The 20296-nt window shown below is 28.4% G+C and overlaps 3 protein-coding genes and 3 non-coding genes across 6 annotated transcripts; 2 read left to right on the top strand and 4 right to left on the bottom strand.

Annotated features, from left to right (window-relative positions):
* The first annotated feature begins 348 nt into the window (after positions 1–348).
* Positions 349–18362, top strand: C17H1.2 (Chemotaxis protein). The gene is made up of 4 exons (NM_060893.2): positions 349–489; positions 537–938; positions 15523–15525; positions 18249–18362. Exons 1-2 carry the CDS (start codon positions 409–411, stop codon positions 675–677), a joined length of 222 nt encoding a protein of 73 aa, NP_493294.1. The 5' UTR covers positions 349–408; the 3' UTR covers positions 678–938; positions 15523–15525; positions 18249–18362.
* Y26D4A.21 (uncharacterized protein) lies at positions 1543–2122 on the bottom strand. The gene is made up of 2 exons (NM_001129064.4): positions 1750–2122; positions 1543–1689 (listed from the first exon to the last, which is right to left on the bottom strand). Exons 1-2 carry the CDS (start codon positions 2109–2111, stop codon positions 1578–1580), a joined length of 474 nt encoding a protein of 157 aa, NP_001122536.2. The 5' UTR covers positions 2112–2122; the 3' UTR covers positions 1543–1577.
* On the bottom strand, positions 6440–6647 carry Y26D4A.23. Its single transcript, NR_050666.1, has one exon. It is a non-coding gene; the product is annotated as an Unclassified non-coding RNA Y26D4A.23 (non-coding RNA).
* Y26D4A.24 lies at positions 6948–7102 on the bottom strand. The gene has a single exon (NR_050665.1). It is a non-coding gene; the product is annotated as an Unclassified non-coding RNA Y26D4A.24 (non-coding RNA).
* Y26D4A.25 lies at positions 7959–8219 on the bottom strand. The gene has a single exon (NR_050664.1). It is a non-coding gene; the product is annotated as an Unclassified non-coding RNA Y26D4A.25 (non-coding RNA).
* pals-13 (Protein containing ALS2cr12 (ALS2CR12) signature) lies at positions 17963–20147 on the top strand (the record flags this gene model as incomplete). Its single annotated transcript, NM_060889.2, has 4 exons — positions 17963–18442; positions 18620–18874; positions 19152–19532; positions 19650–20147. Exons 1-4 carry the CDS (start codon positions 18434–18436, stop codon positions 20145–20147), a joined length of 1143 nt encoding a protein of 380 aa, NP_493290.1. The 5' UTR covers positions 17963–18433.
* Positions 20148–20296: the final 149 nt, after the last annotated feature.

The raw sequence follows: 20296 nt of genomic DNA, 5'->3' as shown, positions 1-20296 counted from the left end.
ATTGTTTACAATTTTTCACACTTTCTTTTTATCCAGTCAAGTTTCCGAAACTTAAAAAAACGCTATGAAAGGTGGAAAGGCCGAGTTCCAGAAGAGCACGTCCACAAAATGATTTTCAGGTTTCAAAAACTCACGTTTTGGAAACACCGAACTTGTCGATCAAGCTGAAAAAAAAGGCCTTAAATTCCATGAAATGGGCGGAACCTCTCCCCTCCCACAGAATCTTGTGGCCACTTACGCCAAGCTTGCATAATGGGCGTGGTTTTTTTGTTCCGTCCGTAAAACAAAGTCATTGCTAATACTAAAATTGTTGACTATTAATAGTTGACTGGAAAAGAAGTAGTTTTCGATGTTATGTTTGATTTGATAAGCCTAAATTTTGAAAATTTCAGTCCTGCTACATTAACAATGTCGGAGAATGAGAGTGAGAATACCAACGTCTTCTCCGAGTTCCTTTACGATATTGGAGACTTCTTTTCGGGCAACGATGTAATGTTCTTTTATCTATTGTCCCATTAATGTTCAGATATTTTCAGCGTAAGCAGGAGAAGCAGTTGCAGGCAGATCTGCGAGCCGCACAGGCTGCCGACTTGGAATTCCACAAAAATGAGCTGGAAGTATCTGAAAGACAGGCAGATGCGAATCGCAGCCGACTTTCTGCTTTAAGTAGTATGTAATCTCTGACGCTGGCACACCGTTTGACCCACTTTTTAACAAGTCAAAAAACTCCCAGAATCAAAGAATATATACTAATTTAGCTCCAAATATACCCAAATCTCCCTGTTTAAATATTCTCATTTTCTCCAAATCTCCCTATCATACACAGTAGTCAAGCTTCGACCCACTTTTTCAAAATTTTAAAACAATCATTTTTTAAAGAAAAATTAAACTTTTAGTTACATTTACTCATTTTTCAAAATCTCAAAGTAACCATTTTTGCCCTCTCAACCTGACCGTCTTCGATTCTCTCCGACTAACAGGTTTTACCTATATCAAAAATTTCAAAAATCTAAAACATAAAAAATACCCCCTACTTTCACCTTCACCAAAAATTTTTCATAATCATCATATACAAGCCAACTGATAAGACTCCCCACTTCTTAACCAACTCCAAGAAGTTCTTATCAGTTTCAATCATAGTCAAGTGGTAGTGTGCCTGTCTTGAAAACTTAACACAAAAGTTTGACTCCACACACAAACTTGGATCAAATGAGCTAAAGAGATCTCATTACCTCTCAAAATATGCAAGAAAAATCGAGAAAAAATCTGAAAAAATTCGAGAAAAAAAAATGGAAAAATTCTCGAGAAAAAATCTGAAAAAATTCGAGAAAAAATCTGAAAAAATTCGAGAAAAAATCTGAAAAAATTCGAGAAAAAATCTGAAAAAAAAAATCTCGGTGGGAACTCAGTGGACAGCAGTACAAGATGACACATCATTCCTTATCAAACTACCCAATCTGAATGCAGCTGTGTCTGACCAACACCTTTCTTTATCAATTAATTTAATATTATTTCGTTTTGCATATTGGTTTACGAAAAGATTTTTAACAACTATTATTTATTTGTTTAAACATTATTTAATTTGATTCCTCGTCCGATTGAATTGCCTGAAGTGTCAGCATACTCATTCGGATAGTCGGAGAAGTTGGAGCGAGAGAAGTTGGTGTGGTCGTCGGTTGGATGAATCTTCTGAAAATTTTTGATTTGTAAATGTTGAATTAAACTTAAAAAAAAAAAAAAAAAACATACACATTTTGATCTTCAAGAGCTCTAGCTCTTTTTTCAAGGATGTCTGCTTCATTATCAAGACGATTATCCATTTGCATGAGTTTTCTTTTCCTCAAACTGAGGGTAGCATCCTCGCGTCTCATTTTACTCGCAACATCTAAATCATATGCCTCACGACGAGCATTCATTCGTGCCACTTCATTTCTTATATCATCATCCAGAACTCTGAGTTTTGCAGCCAATACATCCCTTTTAGATATCATTTTCTTAATACGATCAGCCTCATTTTGTCTCTTGTTCACTTCCGCTTGTTGACACGTTGTCAAATTTTTGGGATCAACCACGTGGAGGGGGTATTCGTATTTCAACTCAGCATCAGACATGTTGCTATAACATAGATAATTAATTAAATGAAAAATCGAAGAAAAGCTTAAAACATGTCAAATCAAAAATGTTCTGAAAATAAAAAAAAATCAGTGAACAACTGATACAAAGCACACAAGTGTCCTTATCAGACATCATCACTAAATAGCCATACCAGACATTTCGCACTATTTTAAATGATATACTGCTGCAGCTGCAAAGAGCAAACAGTAACCTATGACATCATAAAAGTTCAAACAACAAATAATAGAATAATGATAAAAGGAAAATGTACTATCTGTAATAAAAATAAATGTCAAATATCTTCAAATTTGAAAACTGGAGGTAATTTAAAACCTCCCAAAAATTCTAAACTTATTCTTGAAGAAACTTTTTACAATCCTGAAACTGGATTTTGTGGTATTAACGAATTACAACGTAAAACTAAAAAACCAATTAAAGAAGTTAAACAATTTTTAAATGAGCAAGATGTGTACACACTTCATAAACCAACTCGTAAAAATTTTAAAACTGAAAGAGTTTATATTCATGGTATAGATGAACAATGGCAATCAGATCTTGTAGAAATGATTCCTTATGCAGAAGAAAATGATGATTTTAGATATCTTCTTACAGTAATTGATTGTTTTAGTAAGTATGCATGGGTCATTCCATTAAAAACAAAAAGTGGAAAAGAAACAGCAAATGCTATATCATCTATTTTTAAAGTAAGAAAACCACAAAAAATTCAAACTGATAATGGAAAAGAATATTATAACTCAGATATGAAAAAATTATTTAAGAGTTTTAACATCAACCACTTTTCTACTTATTCTGACAAGAAGGCTTCTATCATAGAAAGATTTAATAGGACTCTAAAAGAGAAAATGTGGAAAATGTTTACATATCAAGGTAATCATAAATGGGTAAATATATTGGATAAGCTTGTTTCTGGATACAATAATCACTATCATCGTAGTATAAAAATGACCCCTATAGAAGCTTCTAAGAAAGTAAATTCAGATCAAGTTCATGAGAATCTATTTCCTGATGAAGCAAATCCTTCAAATACAGAAGAGAATTTAGAATTTAATAAAGATAATTCTTATGTTAATAGTAAATTTAAAATAGATGATACAGTAAGAATAACAAAGTATAAAGCTATTTTTGCTAAAGGATATTTACCTAATTGGAGTACAGAAATGTTTAAAATTTCAGAAATACATCCTGGTAAAGTTATATCTTATTCTATAAGAGATTTAGCAGATGAAGAAATCTTAGGAAAGTTTTATGAAAAAGAACTTACACTATATAATAATGTAAAAGAAGAATACAAAATCGAAGAAGTATTAAAACGTAGAACTAGAAAAGGAATAAAAGAAATTTTTGTAAAATGGTATGGATATCCTGATAAATTTAATTCGTGGATTCCAGATATCTAAACACTAATAACTTTAATTCTATTATCTTTTATTTCTACTATATTTTCACTCATTACTAAACAATAACATTTTGTACTTGAAGCAATGCTTTTTGAAAAAGTTGCTTTTATAGTAACATCAGGTCTAGATTGAATTATTCTATCATTTTGTTTAGATACATCAAATACTAATAACGGATAATAGTAATAGTATACATCTTCTTCCATGAAAATATAATCTTTAGTAGATTCATAATAACTATTTCTAAACTCTTTAGCAAAATTATATTGTTGAACTGCATTAAATTTATCAAAATCAAATTTCAAACATTCATGAGGATATCTTTCTGAATTTAATTCAACATATATTCCTTCTAATCCACAATTATCAAACTTTCCAGCATTCAAATAATTATTATCTCTAGCACATTGAAATGCTACAACAATATATTTTATTTTATCATATTTAGTACCCAACTTCCATGTGAATTCTCTATTTCCATTAGGAATGTTATAACTTTCAAACTGTCTAGAAATAAAAGGCATTTGAATAAGTTTATTACTTTCAAAAATATTTAATAATTTATTTTGCATTTCAAGACATGGAATAATCTTTGGAATGATCCATTGAAGTTTATTGATAACCATCTTTGCTGTGAAGTTCTGTGGATTGGAAGATGTAATACTATTCTTGTTTTCAGGAGATCTGTAAAGAGAAAGATTATGTTTTCTTCCATATATGATTTTATTATAACATTCAACAAATCCAAATATATGAGTTAAAGGAATACAGAAAGTAATATTACCTTTTCTATTCTTTGTATATTTATTTATTTTATATGTCATGATGTCTTTTGTTTCCAAAATCCATCCAAATGTATTTTGTTTATTCATGGTGCTACTATAAGTTAAAAGTCCTTTCATTAGACTAGCTCTTCCAGGATCCATAATACTTTCTACTGGCATTCCATCCATATTATAAGTTGCTCTATCAAATAAAAACATTGCAGCATTATTTGTTAAAGACACTTCATCAGTTTCTGCTAATGCAGTATCATCCAATTTAGAAATTTGTACTTCCATATAGATATAAGATTTATGTAAAAGTAAGTATTGATCACATGTTTCTATAACAAAATTTATTTCTCCATGTTGATTTAGACTTGATCCTGAAGATGGAAAAATGCTTATTAAATTCTCTTTTTGAATTGATGTATCACTAACAATAGGATTATCAACCATAAGAATCTTATCAACAGCTTCAATCATATTTATTATTTATTAAGAAAATTTTTAAACATTAATTTTTTAAAAGTAATAAATGCAAATATATTTTAGAATTTTAACACTATTTCTCTTAGTATCTTATTTTCAAGAAAGTGTAAGTAAAGCTATTATTTGTACTGAAAATTCTCCTGTTCAATATTTTAAACTTCCTAAACTTCATAAGTGTAATTATCATAGAATTCTTAACAGTAAATCAGAAATAGTACAATATGAAGTCTTTAAACCTAATATAATAGAATATATTTCGGAAGCTAAAGTATGTAAAAAGTTAGTTAGTGAAGTATCAATGTATACAGATTTCTCAGGATATGAACATCTAGTTGAAAAAGAGTTAAATACATATCCTATTACTCTTGCTGAATGTAGAGAAATGGTTAATAATAAGAAATGTGGATATGGAACACTTACAAAATTATCTTCAAAAACTTGGAGCACTAATAATAAAATTACAGTAGATTATCCTAATAGATTTACTAGTTTATTCACACCTAAAAGATATTACAAAGAAAATTGTATTGTTATTGAAACTAAAGTTTATTCTCACTTCAATCAAACAAAACCAACTAATGTTTTAACTGATATGAATAATTGTAAATACCAAGATGGATTTTGTGAAATTAAGAAAAATGAAATTATTACTTGGGATATTAACAATGATCAAAAATGTCAATATATTTCAATTGGAATTCTTGAAGGAATATATAATAATAATCTTTGGATTAATAACAAAAATCAAATAGCATTAAGTTTCCCAATTAGAAAAACAATAAGAGATTGTGATTTAGATCTTATGATTAGTGATGAAGGTTTTGCAGTAAGAGTAATTAAGAATCATAGTCGCTTTCCAAAACAAATACCTGTCGCAATTTCTACCCGAGAAGAGTTACAACAACAAAGACATAAGCAGCAATTAGAAGAATATGAGAAAAGAAATCAAGAAATTTTAAGAAGAGAAGAAGAAATAAAACAACAAAATCAAGAGAGAGAAAAACAAATCAATGATGATTTTGAAAAGAGAAAACAAGAAAAACTACAAAGAGAAGAAGAAATGAAACAACAAAATCAAGAGAGAGAAAAGCTCATAGCTGATGACTTTGAAAAAAGAAAACTAGAAAAACTACAAAGAGAAAAACTTTTTGAAAAAAATAAACAAGCAAAACTACAAAGAGAAAAAGCTCATCAAGAATCAGAAAGAAGAAAACTTGAAAAATTAAAAAGAGAAAATAATACTCCTACAAATAGAACTAAAAGAGAAATCTTTCAACCATTACCACTACCTGATTATGATGAATATTTGAAAATCAAACAAGATTGCGACAATTTTCCAACCCCATCAGCTTTCAAAAATAGTAGAGAAGGCTGTGATTCTTTAAAAAGTTATACTGAATTTATAAATAATATTGCTAACTATGAGAAAGAACTAAACAACAATACTGAAGGATGGCAACCATTACCATTTCCAGGTTATGATGAATACTTAAATATAAAAGATGATTGTGATAATTTACCATCTCATGAAGAATATAAAACAATTAGAGAAGCTTGTGATGTATTCCCAAATTATACAGAATTCATAAATAGAGTTGCTAATTATGAAATGTTTGAAATTGGAAAAACTAGAATAAAGAGAGAACTATACTCAGACTTTCAAGCAGCAGGAGAATTTCAATATCTAGAAAATCAATCAAATAATTTATTAAGACATACAACAGAAGTTATGTGTGATATCTTCAATGAGCAAAATGAGGTTCTTGAAACTCTTATCAGAGAAAACCCTAGAAGATATATTCAAAAACAATTGAATTTAACAGCTATTAAAGTTAGATTAATAGAAAATTCAATTGTTCAAGTAACATTCTGTAAAGAAATTGATGAAGAAGATATAGACTTTATTGACATTACTCATTTTGATGGATATAAGTTAAGTTTAGCTCTTTCACTAGGACAAATTCCAATTAAGATTAAAAGTCTTGGAAATAAAATATGGTATTACAAAAATGATTATTCAGGAGATGTTATATCAAGCAAACCAGAACTTCATCCTATGATTGATTATAGAAGTAATATAACTAACATGAAAAGTTTTAAAGAATTCAATTTAAAGTTTTTAGATGATAAAGTAGTATTTCATGAACATATTTTATTAGATTTAAAAACAAATATTGAAGAAGAACTTATTGAAGAAATGAGAGAAAAGTCTGATATTTCTATTGAAGTTCATGCAAATAATCAAGACTCTACAATGCCTCATGAGATATTAGATGATGTAGAAGGATTCTTTGGAAAATGGTGGCTTAGAATTTGGAGAGTTGTTGTATCTTTAGCTGTTGCTTTAGTTTATATATTTGTAGGTAGGTCTGTATGGATGATCCTTTCTCCAAAAACATTTATAGATAGAAAAAATAGAAAAAGAAAAAGAGAATATGAGACAGTAGAATTAAGAGAAATGATACATCGACCATCTATTCAATCTTTAACTGTTGATTAAATTTTTAATTAAATAAATAAATAATGAGATTCTTCAATACTGATGATCAAACTAACACTTCTAGTTATGTAATTATTACCCCTAAAAAAGAAGATAAAATAGAGTTAGTAGATAATATAAAAACTGATAATACAACATCAAATACAGAATCTAACATAAAAACTTCTAGTATTAAAGAATCAAATATAGAAACTTCTAGTTTAAAAGTATCTAAGAAAATAGAAGGATCTGGAAATAAAATGAATAAGAAATCTAAAAAATCTGATGATAAAAAGATATCAAAAGCTAATAATAATTTCTTAAAAGTTCTTAAAAGTGGATCAGGTTTTAAGAGAATTTAGATGATATGTAACTCAATTTCAATATCACATTTATTTGATTCTATAAGATTATTTGAATCATCTACAAGTCTCAAAGTTATGGTATTACATGTATTAACTATTTTATGATATATCAAATTTATAGGTTCATATTTTACTTTTTTATTATTTGAATAGAATTTACAAATTATATTACTCTGCTTTTCATTCATAAAAGAATCACAAATAAGACTACAAGATAGATAAACAAAGATATTTTTACTCATATCTATAGTTCCATCAACTTTTACAACTGCAATAGATGTAGCATTAAAGTTTTGATTAAAGTTAAATTGTGTATTATTTGACTTAAGATTAAGGAATAAGTGAGCCATTTAATGAATAAAAATTTTTATTAACATATTGATTAAATTAATTGTATTAAATCATGCTGCAAAAGTCTGACTTCACTGATTATTCTGTTAAAAATTATTACTCAAATAGAAACAATAATTCTTTACTTCCCAATTCAATAAGAGCATGTATTATAGGAAAGTCTGGATGTGGTAAAACTAATTTATTAATGAATTTACTTTTGGATAAATTCCAAGGAGATGATTATTTAGATTATGATAATTTATATATTTTTTCTACAACATTATTTCAACCATGTTATCAAGCTCTTATAAATGGATTTGAAAATGGATTAAGTAAGAAAGATATTAGACACTGCTTTCAGACACAAAATTTTATGGTTGATAAGAAAGATAAATCAAATATATTAGTCACTACATCAGACAATTGTGAAGAAATTCCTGATCCAAGTTCAATAGATCCCAATAAAAAGACTTTAATTATTTTTGATGATTTGATGTTAGAAAAACAAAATAAGATAGAACAATATTACACTAGAGGAAGGCATAATAATATTGATTGTTTTTATATTTCTCAAAATTATATAAAACTTCCTAAAAATACTATAAGAGAGAATGCTAATTTCTTTATAGTCTTCACTCAAGATAAATTAAATTTGGATTATATTTATAGAGATCATTGTGGTGAAATAGATAAGATTAAATTTAATGAAATGATTACTTCTGTTTGGAAAGATAAATATTCTTTTTTGACTATTGACAAAACTAGTGATATAGATGATGGTAAATTTAGAAGGTTATTAAAGTACTTTATTTTATTTTGAGTATATAAATGAATTTTTCACATGTTACAATAGCTTTACTAATTTTATTAACTGTATGTAGTTTTCTCATTTTATTCAATATAGAAAATAATGTTATCAATTATTCTATAGTTTTATTAATAGATAGTATAGTTATATTTATTATTGTAACATGTTTACAAAAATCACACGAATCCAAAAAAGATAAATTAATAGAAGGTTTTTTAAATAATTTTAAAGAATATACAAAATATGTAAAAGAAGTTGTTAATACAAACTTTTGATAATATCCATATTCTTTTTATTTATAATAGATTCAATCTTATTTAATTCATAATTCTTTCTAGCTTTTTTATCATTATTAATTTTATTTAATTTCTCTTGATTTATCTTAGAATCAACTGAAGATGAATTATTAATAGTTTCTTGTAAAGCTCGATTTTTTTCTTTCTCATATTCTAATTCAGTTTCAAGTTCCGCAACTCTCACAAGAAGTTTTTTATAAGATTCACATAATCTATTGACAACATCTTCTAAGGAAACGTTTTGTAATGAAATTGATTCTAATTTATCTACTAATGTTTTTAGTGATGATAAAAGAATATTATCTTCTTCTGAATATTCTATTATTTGATTCATTAACGAAATTATCATTGAATGAATCTCATTTGCCTTTTTATAAGCAGCACTATCAACATCTTTTTTTAATGATTCTGATACAAATGAGTAAATCTCAGAATCAGATTTAATAGTATTCATAGAAGATGAAACTAAATCTTTTATTTGTTTGCTTATTTCTGATTTAACAGATGTTATAGTATGAATGTTATTATTCTTTCTAGTTGTACTCATATTTATTAAAAGAGAAAATTAAGATATACCATAAATATTTCTATAAAAGTTATCTTGCTCTGTTCTGTCTTCTTTGACATCATCTATCCAATTGTTATACTTAGATGTTTTATCTGTTTCTGACCTTTGATTAATTTTAAGTTTTTCAGGATTTGTTATTGCTCCTCTTTGTATGGGGTTTGTCAAATTATTTAAAGCTATGACAGTTTTCATTCCCTTTCTTTTTATTAAATTTATTCTATCAACTTTCATTCTTAAAATGAATCTATCTGGGGGATTACAATGCTTTAATAATTTTTCATCTTGTTTCAAACAATAAACATCTTTGACTTTTATAATGGAGATGTTTGATTTATTTTTATTTAACAATCTAAATAATCTATCTTTCGCTATTAACTTACACCAATCTCCATTCAAGTAAAATTCTCCAGTATCACAAATTTTTTTAACATTTAGATGCTCTAATTTTAAATTTGCAATTGAAGATAAAATACATGATGAATCATTTTTACTAGGGTGTTGATACATATATAATTTAAAACTCATTTAATGCTGTATATTTCCATCCCGTATTCCCGTATTCCCGTATTCCCGTATTCCCGTATTCCCGTATTCCCGTATTCCCGTATTCCCGTATTCCCGTATTCCCGTATTCCCGTATTATGAAAATCACTTTTTATAAAGATGTTTTGGTAATAAGATATTTATCTTTTTAGATCCAACAATTTCTTTGTTTATAGTATTGAATTCTACTGTTGGATTTACTGTATTCTCATGAGTAATAATAATATCATTATATTTATTTATATCAATATATTTATTTATATCAATATTATATTTACTCAAAATATATTTATGAATTTTAGTTTCTCCTATACGTTCACATTCAATATTCACCACTAACTCTGGATACATTTTAGAAAATAATTCATCATTTGCATATACATGTAATTTCTCTAAACCTCCTTTAAATCTATTTTTATTATTAGTAGAAACATTAGATACTATTTGTGGATAATTTTGGAAATAATAATGAGGAATATTTTTTAATGAAATGTTTTTATCCATTAGATATCTAATACTAGATATGAAATATAAAACATCATTTTCTAAATTCTTAATATGAATATAATGTTTTGGTGTGTTTTTGATATTTTCATTATTTACTGTCATTTAATAAATTGTAAATTTTCAATGTTTTTGAGCATATCAAAATGGAGTATTTTGATCATTAAAATGTAATATATAGTATATTTATGTGATATTCTCATATTTATAAAAGGTGTCATTTTAGTACAAATATACATTTTTAGTTTCACATCAAATATTTTTAGAATTTCTCATATTTTTAGACACATCAAAATGTAGTATATTAGCCCATAAAACATGATATATACTGAATTTTATACTATGTACTCATATTTATAAAAGGTGTTATTTTATTACAAATATACATTTTTAGTTTCACATCAAATATTTTTAGAATTTCTCATATTTTTAGACACATCAAAATGTAGTATATTAGGTCTTAAAGCATGATATATGATGAGTTTTATACTATAATCTCATATTTATAAAAGGTGTCATTTTATTACAAATATGCTGTTTGAGATAAACTGTCAATATTATGAGAATTTCTCATATTTTTAGACACATTAAAATGTAGTATATTATGTCTTAAAACAAGATATATGATGAGTTTTATACTATAATCTCATATTTATAAAAGGGTCATTTTACTATATATTTGCATTGTGAGATCCTATCCCTGTTTAAGTCTAAAATATGCTCTAAAATTACATACCAATATTTAAGTAAATAACACCTAAATCCTTCTTTTTGATCTTCTTTTGTCTAACTAGCTCATCTAAGATTGCATGGATTTTATTGTACTCCCCTTTGTTACCTGCTTGAAATGAACCAACAGATAGTTTTAATGAGTCAATAAGAGAATTAGTATTTGATGGGATGAATGATATGGAACTTCCTTGTGTTGTATTAGATGTATTATCTGTATTATTTGTATTAGTAGGCTTTGTAACAAAGTAGTGAGCTTTAATAAACTTCCATTTTTCACTAGAATCTGAATTATATTTTTTACTTGTTTTATCAAATCCGTTATACAAAGCATTTGAGCATATTAGAATTTTCTGATAGTTATTTGTATCATCTTTTTGAATCTTATTTACATTAGGTGATTTCTTGATTAGTAACTCCATTAATCCTTCAGTTGCTGTATATTCTTCACTATCAACTTTAATAATGTTTTGATCAAATACAATATCTTTATTACCAATTGTATATTTTTTATCTTCTTTATTAAATCTAAGAGAATACCCAGCATTACTTTTATCAGAATTGTCTTGAAGATAACCAACTATTAAATTACTAACTACTAAGTTTGGAGAGGAATTCGATGTGGGTAAAGTCACTGATGGTTTTTTGATAAGACTTTGTTTATTATTTGATGGTGTTTTAGGTTGTTCTATTGATAGTTGTTTATATGAAGGTTTAAAATTATTAAGAGTTTCAACTATCTTATTCTTCTCATCTATTATTTCTTCTTGTAGTTTTTTATTAGATTCTAATATAGGCTTAAACACATCTATTCTATGATCTTCTATATTTTCCAAGTCAGTACGCTCTTGTGAGTTTTTGAATTTATGCTCTCTCCTATTCTTTATGTAGGTTTGAACGATTTTATTTCGATTTTTAGGGTCATAAATTTCTATCACCGAGTGCATTTATTAAGTAAAAATAATAAGAGTGCATAAATTTTTATGAAAAAGATAGAAATATCATTACGTTTTTCATTTGGAAAAAGTTCTTTAGTAAATGCAGAAAGTAGAAGATTACACAAAGATGGATAGGGATCAACTACGCAGTCATATTTTGAAGGTAACTAGCTATAAATTGTCTGAAATAAAGCAAAGGAGGGTTACAGAGCTTAAAGAAATCCTAAGAGTACATTATGAAAAAGAAAAAGAAAATGAAAAAATTGAAAAAGAAAATAAAGAAAGAGAAAGAGATAATTTCCAATTACGGAAGTTATTCCCTAATGACAAAACGGTTTTCAGCGAATATAAAGAAGTTGGAGATATGTTAAGAGATACAAAATATACTGGAAACTTTAAGAGTATTGAAAACTTTTTAAATAAAACAAAAAATGATATTGTAAATGATATGTATGAAGGATATGTAAAAATTTATTTCACACTAGAACTTGAATTAATTAAAGAAGAAACTGGAGAAAAACAGCAAGCATTTTTAACAACATTAAATAAAAAATTATATGAATCAGATGATAAAGAAGAATTTATTGAAACTTTAAAATTAGAATTAGAAAATAGATTAGAAAAACTTGAAACTAAAGGATCTGGTTTTAGAATGAATAGAATTAATAAGTTACAAATGTATCAAACTAAAATGAAATCACTAACAGGAGCAAAATATATAGAACTACCAGCTTGGATCAAAAATAAGAAAGCAGTAATAAATATTAAAAATGAGGATAACTTCTGTTTTATGTGGTGTGTACTTGCACACCTCTTTCCAGAAAAAAAGAATCCACAACGAGTAAGCAATTATCAAGAACATACAAATAAGATAGATTTTGAGGGGTTTGAATTCCCCTTCAGTTTAAAAAATTTAAAGAAATTTGAAAAGAAAAATAACCTAGCTATTAATATTGTTAAAACAGATAATGAAGAAGAAACTGAATACTATAAACCAACAATTGAATCATATAGAATATCTAAAAATAATAAAGTAGAAATGAATCGAGTAATAAATTTATTATATATAACAAATGAAAATAATGAAGGACATTTCTGTCTTATTAAAAATCTTGATAAACTAATGAATAATCGTGGAAGTAGTAGTTACAAATTCTGTATTAGATGCTTTAATGGGTATTATAATGAAGAGAAATATGTGCGCCATTTTGAGGATTGTATGAGTAATGATCCAATTCAAATGATTAAGCCTTCAGAGTCTCATATTGAATTTTCATCACTCCAGAAGACTCAAAAACACAGATATGTTTGTTATGCAGATTTTGAATCTGTCATCTATAAACTAGATAGTACAAACAATTCACCTGATAAATCATGGAGTGAGAATATTGGTAAACATGCACCATCTGGTTTTTGTGTAGTTGTGGTGGATTCTTTTACACAGAGTATTTATGAAATGAAAAGTTATGTTGGTTATGACACAATATTAAAATTCAATGAATACATTAAAGATGTGTGTACAAGAGTTCTGGATATCCCTTCCATGAAAATGGGTGGGTTGACTGAGGAAGAGCAGATTGAATATTCTAATTGTAAAAAATGTCCTGAGTGTAAAGAGGGATTTGATAAGGAAAATAAAAAAGTTATGGATCATGATCATTGGACCGGAGAATTCAGAGGACCTCTATGTAATAGTTGTAATTTGTTGAAGCGAAGAAATAATTTTATTCCTGTCTTCTTTCATAATCTAAGAGGATATGACTCTCATTTGATTTTCAGTGATGGAAAATCTTCTGAAATGTTAAAGAAGGAAAAAGTAAACATTTCTTGTATTTCAGCAAACATAGAAAAGTTTATCAGTTTTAATTATAAATTTGAAAAGACACTTGAAAAAACAAATAAAAATAAAATAGAAATGAAATCGGCAATAAAAAAAGTTAAGGAAGCAATAGTAAAGGTTGAAAAGGCAATCGGATTGAGCTACAAATATTACTTAGAAAAAGTTAAAGAAGCAGTGGAAGAAGTTAAAAAAGTACTTGGAGTCAATTATGAAGATTGTTTAGAAAAAATAGGAAAAGCACAGGAAGAAACTGAAAAAGTAAAAACAGAACTTGAGCAAGAAAAAGGAATTGATTACCAAAGTATCTTAGAGAAAATCAAAGAAGCAAGAGAAGAAGTTAAAAATGTAATAAGATCTGATTACACAGACTGTTTAAACAAAGTTAGAAAAGCAGAAGATACATTAGCAAAGATAGAAAACAAATATAAAAAAGAAAGTGAAGAAGTTAAAAAGACAGGAAAAAATAAAGATAAAGTTGAAAAAACAAAAGAAGAAGTTGAAAAGGCAAAAGAAGAATTTCAAAAGGTAAAAGAAGAATTTCAAAAAGAAGTTGAAAAAGTTAAAAAAGTTGAAAAAGAACTTGAGAAAGCAAAAGAGTCTGATTTTAAAGTGTATTTAGATGATGTTAGGCGGTCATTAAAAAATGTTAGAGAAACAATAGAGGAGACTAGAAAGTATGAAATTAGATTCTTAGATAGTCTAGGATTCATGCCCTCTAGTCTAGATTGTTTAAGTAATAATTTAGAAGATGAAGATTGTAAAATTACTAGAAAATATTATGATGAAAAATATAAAGATGGAAACATCTTTAATCTTATGAGAAAGAAAGGAGTATACCCATATGAATTTATGGACTCCTTTAAAAAATATGATTATGAAGAATTACCCGAAATTGAAAATTTTTATAATAAATTAAATAATGAAGATATTAGTAAAGAAAAATATGAATATGCTCAGAAAGTATGGAATGAAACAAAATGTAAAAATTTAAAAGATTATACTGAAATCTATATGATTAATGATGTGCTACTATTGGCAGACATTTTTGAAACTTTCAGAAATGTCTCTTTGGAGGTGTATATGCTAGACCCTTGCTGGTATTATACATCTCCAGGACTTGCCTGGGAAGCAATGTTGAAGAAAACTGGAGTTAAACTTCAGACCATTAAAGATATAGAAATGTATAATTTTATTGAAAAAGGAATAAGAGGTGGTATCTGTAACGCGATGTTGAGATACTCTAGAGCTAATAATAGACATCTAAAAAAATGTAATACTGAAGAAGAAAGTCTAAAAAATTATGAAGAAGAAATTCTAAAAAATTATGAAGAAGAAAGTATATATCTTTTATATTTAGACGCAAATAATCTATATGGATGGGCGATGAGTCAAAAACTACCATATGATAATTTTGAGTTTGAGAAAAATGTTAATGAAATAAAAGATATTGAAAAATATTTAAATGAAATAGAATTAAAAGAAAAAGGATGCATATTGGAGGTGGATTTAGACTATCCAGTTGAGCTTCATGATAGGCATAATGATCTACCATTTTGTCCAGAAAATAAGCTTGTTGGAACCACTAATAAATTAATTAGTGATTTATCTAATAAAACCAAATATGTGATTCATTATAAAAATTTAAAGCAAGTATTAAAAAATGGAATGGTTTTGAAGAAAATTCATAGAGTTGTGAGTTTTAGGGAATCTAATTGGTTGGCTCCATATATAGAGCTAAATACCAATCTTAGAAAGATTGCTAAAAATGAGTTTGAAAAAGATTTCTTCAAACTCATGAACAACTCTGTGTTTGGAAAAACAATGGAAAATGTAAGAAAAAGAGTGGATGTAAGAATTGTTAATGATGAAAAAAGTGTTCAGAAGTTAGCTAATGATGTTAACTTTAAGCAAAGACACATTATAAATGAAAATATGATTCTTGTAGAAATGGTTCAGAAAAATATTAGATTGAACAAGCCGTTTTATGTAGGGATGAGTATTTTAGATTTGAGTAAGAATCTAATGTATGATTTTCATTATAATGTAATGGAGCCTAAGTATGGAGATGGTTTGAAGTTGTGTTACCAAGACACCGATTCTTTCATCTATGAAATAAAAACTGAGGATGTTTATGATGATATGAAAAATATGAAAGAATGGTTCGATTTTTCTGACTATCCAAAAGACCATCCACTTTATGATGATGAGAATAAAAAGGTAATTGGGAAGTTTAAGGATGAGCTTAATGGAAATATTATGAGTGAGATTGTGGCATTTAGGCCTAAACAGTATGCTTTTAGATTTTCTAAATTAAATGATCGTTTGGAGGTGGAGGTTAAGAAAAATAAAGGAGTAAAAAGGAGTGTTGTAAAGAAGGAATTAACTTTTGCTGATTATAAGAACTGTTTATTTGATAAAACGGTTTCAAGGAAGCAGCAAATGTTGATAAGCTCAAGCAAACATCAAGTTCATTCTGTTCAACAGAACAAAGTTGTTCTGAATAACATGATTGGAAAAGATGTAGAGGCTAAAAGATACGTTGTTGACAATATTCACACATTAGCTTTTGAGCATTTTAGAATTCCTAAACTTTAAATTCTTGATCTTGTCTCAACATTTGTATAACTTCCTCAATCTAATTCTTAATTAGTTCTTTTCTTTCATTAAAATCTTCCAATTTATTCAAAGGCATATTTCTTCCAAGTGGTCAGTCAAACTAATTCATAAGTCTTGTATCAACATTAGTATAAATTCTTCAAATCATATTCTTCCAAATTTGCCAGTAAAACTAATTCATAAATCTAAAACTAACAATGCTCCAAATTCCTCTAAAGCATATTTCTTCAAAGTGATCAGTCAAACTAATTATTAAATCTTTCATTAACAATATTCTAAATTCTGTATTTCATATTTTACAAAATAGTCACTCGATCTTATTTTAAATTAAAGCTAATATAGAATCTTTAAAATCATATTTTTCCAATAATTTTAATAATAATAGACAATAATATCCACAATGATGGGTATTAAACTTTTGTATTTGAAAAGTGGAAATTGTTATTTCATTTGAAGTATTAGATTTTAAATATTTTATAATTTCTTTAGGTGGGTCTAATCCAAATGAATCAAAATAATATAATTGGTTTTTATAAATTTTATAGCATACCCAATGAGTTCCATTATTTTGCGAAATGTCGAGATTTACAATTCCTACTTCTTCTTTTTGTGACTTTTCTGGTAATTGATCAATCATATATACACCTCGAAAGTTTTTAAAATTTAAGTATTTTACTAAATTACTGATATCTCCGTTTGTGAGTGGTTGTAAATCTTTGTGTAATTCAGTCATTTAAATAAAACGAAATAATATTAAATTAATTGATAAAGAAAGGTGTTGGTCAGACACAGCTGCATTCAGATTGGGTAGTTTGATAAGGAATGATGTGTCATCTTGTACTGCTGTCCACTGAGTTCCCACCGAGATTTTTTTTTTCAGATTTTTTCTCGAATTTTTTCAGATTTTTTCTCGAATTTTTTCAGATTTTTTCTCGAGAATTTTTCCATTTTTTTTCTCGAATTTTTTCAGATTTTTTCTCGATTTTTCTTGCATATTTTGAGAGGTAATGAGATCTCTTTAGCTCATTTGATCCAAGTTTGTGTGTGGAGTCAAACTTTTGTGTTAAGTTTTCAAGACAGGCACACTACCACTTGACTATGATTGAAACTGATAAGAACTTCTTGGAGTTGGTTAAGAAGTGGGGAGTCTTATCAGTTGGCTTGTATATGATGATTATGAAAAATTTTTGGTGAAGGTGAAAGTAGGGGGTATTTTTTATGTTTTAGATTTTTGAAATTTTTGATATAGGTAAAACCTGTTAGTCGGAGAGAATCGAAGACGGTCAGGTTGAGAGGGCAAAAATGGTTACTTTGAGATTTTGAAAAATGAGTAAATGTAACTAAAAGTTTAATTTTTCTTTAAAAAATGATTGTTTTAAAATTTTGAAAAAGTGGGTCGAAGCTTGACTACTGTGTATGATAGGGAGATTTGGAGAAAATGAGAATATTTAAACAGGGAGATTTGGGTATATTTGGAGCTAAATTAGTATATATTCTTTGATTCTGGGAGTTTTTTGACTTGTTAAAAAGTGGGTCAAACGGTGTGCCAGCGTCAGAGATTACATACTACTGCTTTAAGAAAGAGCGAGCTGGAACGTGCGCAGGCAGAGCAGGACCGCGCCGAGGAGATGAGAAAGGTGATTTACTACTACTATTTTAAAGCATTCAAAAACTTTTTTAATTCGAATCAGTGTGTCAAAAACCACAACTCCTTGAAAATTTCCATCACTACTAAAGCGTCTTTCCGTTATTAATTCAATTTTAGTTGTACACTCAACTTTTACGCTTACACTTTTAAAGTTCAAAATTTCCAGACCACTCTAAAACAACTGGAAACTTCAAGAGAAACGTTCACAAAACGTGAGGATGAGCTTAACCGGACACAACTGGAAGACAGAATGCGGGAGATGAACAGAGCGGCAGAGGAATTGAGAGAACAGAAGTCAGCTGATAAAATGGAAATTTTGGAGAGAGAGAAGAATAGTCAGGATATGCTGAAACAGTTGCATGAGGATAAAAAAGAAATGGAAGGAAATATTCAATCAAATATCAATGCAATGAAGAGTGAGGTAAGTCTTCCCCATATCACTTGGTGTCAGAGTGTCCCATTTCGGTTTGATCTACGTAGATCTACAAAAATTACGGCGCAGACTTTTTACCTGATTTCGCATGGCTTTTGGGAAAAAATCCCACAAACCTCGAAAAAATGATGTTTGCAAAATAATCGTTTCTGTGCGTACGAGTTATTAGTTTTTCGCGGTCACGGCTGACCAAGAAGGGGCATTAACATATTGCTAACTCTAAAATATTTGCTACTTTTAATAAACTGCATACTAATATTTTCAGAATCTACAATACCAAACACAGAGTCATCAGGAGAAGAAGGTGTTCGCAGAGAAAAAGTTGCAAAAACTTAAAGAGAACGGTGCTAAGCTTTCTCTGGAGATACAAAGCACATCGGCTATTGAACTAGTGAATTATCAGAACCAAAAGGATCATGATCGTCGGATGGAAGGATTTGCGAAGGTCTCCGAGATAACCAAGAGTAATGTTTCGATTGCTATCAAGCAAGATATCACTGAGAATCACTTCATCACTGCTGCCAGTAATATGATTAGTGCTGGACAGGAACTTCCGAAAGTGGTTGATACGCTGGATCGTCCGGTAGCTGGGTTGAAAAAAGGGATTGAGAAGTCAAGGGTGAAAGGCCAACTGGCGGTTTGTCAGGTAGGGTTCAATATGCTGTGCAACTAGGTAGCCTACGGCACACTTTCTCCTAGGAAGGTTTTAGGTCTAGACGGGGGTCCTTTTTTGATACCCCCATACGAAGAAATGTTATTTCAGATGGTTGTGGCCAAGATCACTGACAGATCCGTAAAACTCCAAGCAGCGTGCGAAGCGGTATTAGGTCAGCAAGAATCCCGTCACGAACAGATTCATGAACTACAAGGCCACGCTCGAAGCATCCAAAAAATGATTGAGACCATCAATTCCAGCTTGACTGCGTTTAGTGAATCACTGAGCAGGGATCCGATTGACAACTCGATCGATCTCTTCAAAGAACTTCAAAAACATAGCCGTATCCTGTATGCTACAGTAAACAAGATCCCAGTAGTCAGAAAGACTAACCATGCTCTGGCATGTGTGAGGAAAACCACTGAACACTTGGCTTATGGTTCCTCAGGAAGTGAACTATTAAGTCTTGAGGCGGCAGAATCGATACCTCAAGAGCATTCGGAAGAAAACAAAGAAGAAAGAAAAGAGGAAAAGAAAGAAGAAATCAGAGAAGATGAGCAGGAAGGTTTCATTGAAAATTGTGATTCCGAAAACGACGATGCTTAAATTTTTAATGTGAAATAAAGTTGTTTGGGGATCTGTTTTGAAACACTCTACATGTATTAAGATTCAAACTTGAATAGTTTTTCTGTTTCCTAAAACTGAATCGTTTCCGAAATTCTGGAAATTTCAATAGGAACGATAATAATTTATTA

The sequence above is a fragment of the Caenorhabditis elegans genome, chromosome I, assembly GCF_000002985.6.
Source record: "Caenorhabditis elegans chromosome I".
NCBI lineage: Eukaryota > Metazoa > Nematoda > Chromadorea > Rhabditida > Rhabditidae > Caenorhabditis > Caenorhabditis elegans.
The sequence above is the reverse complement of the archived record's forward strand: the minus strand, read 5'-3'. Positions and strand labels throughout refer to the sequence as shown.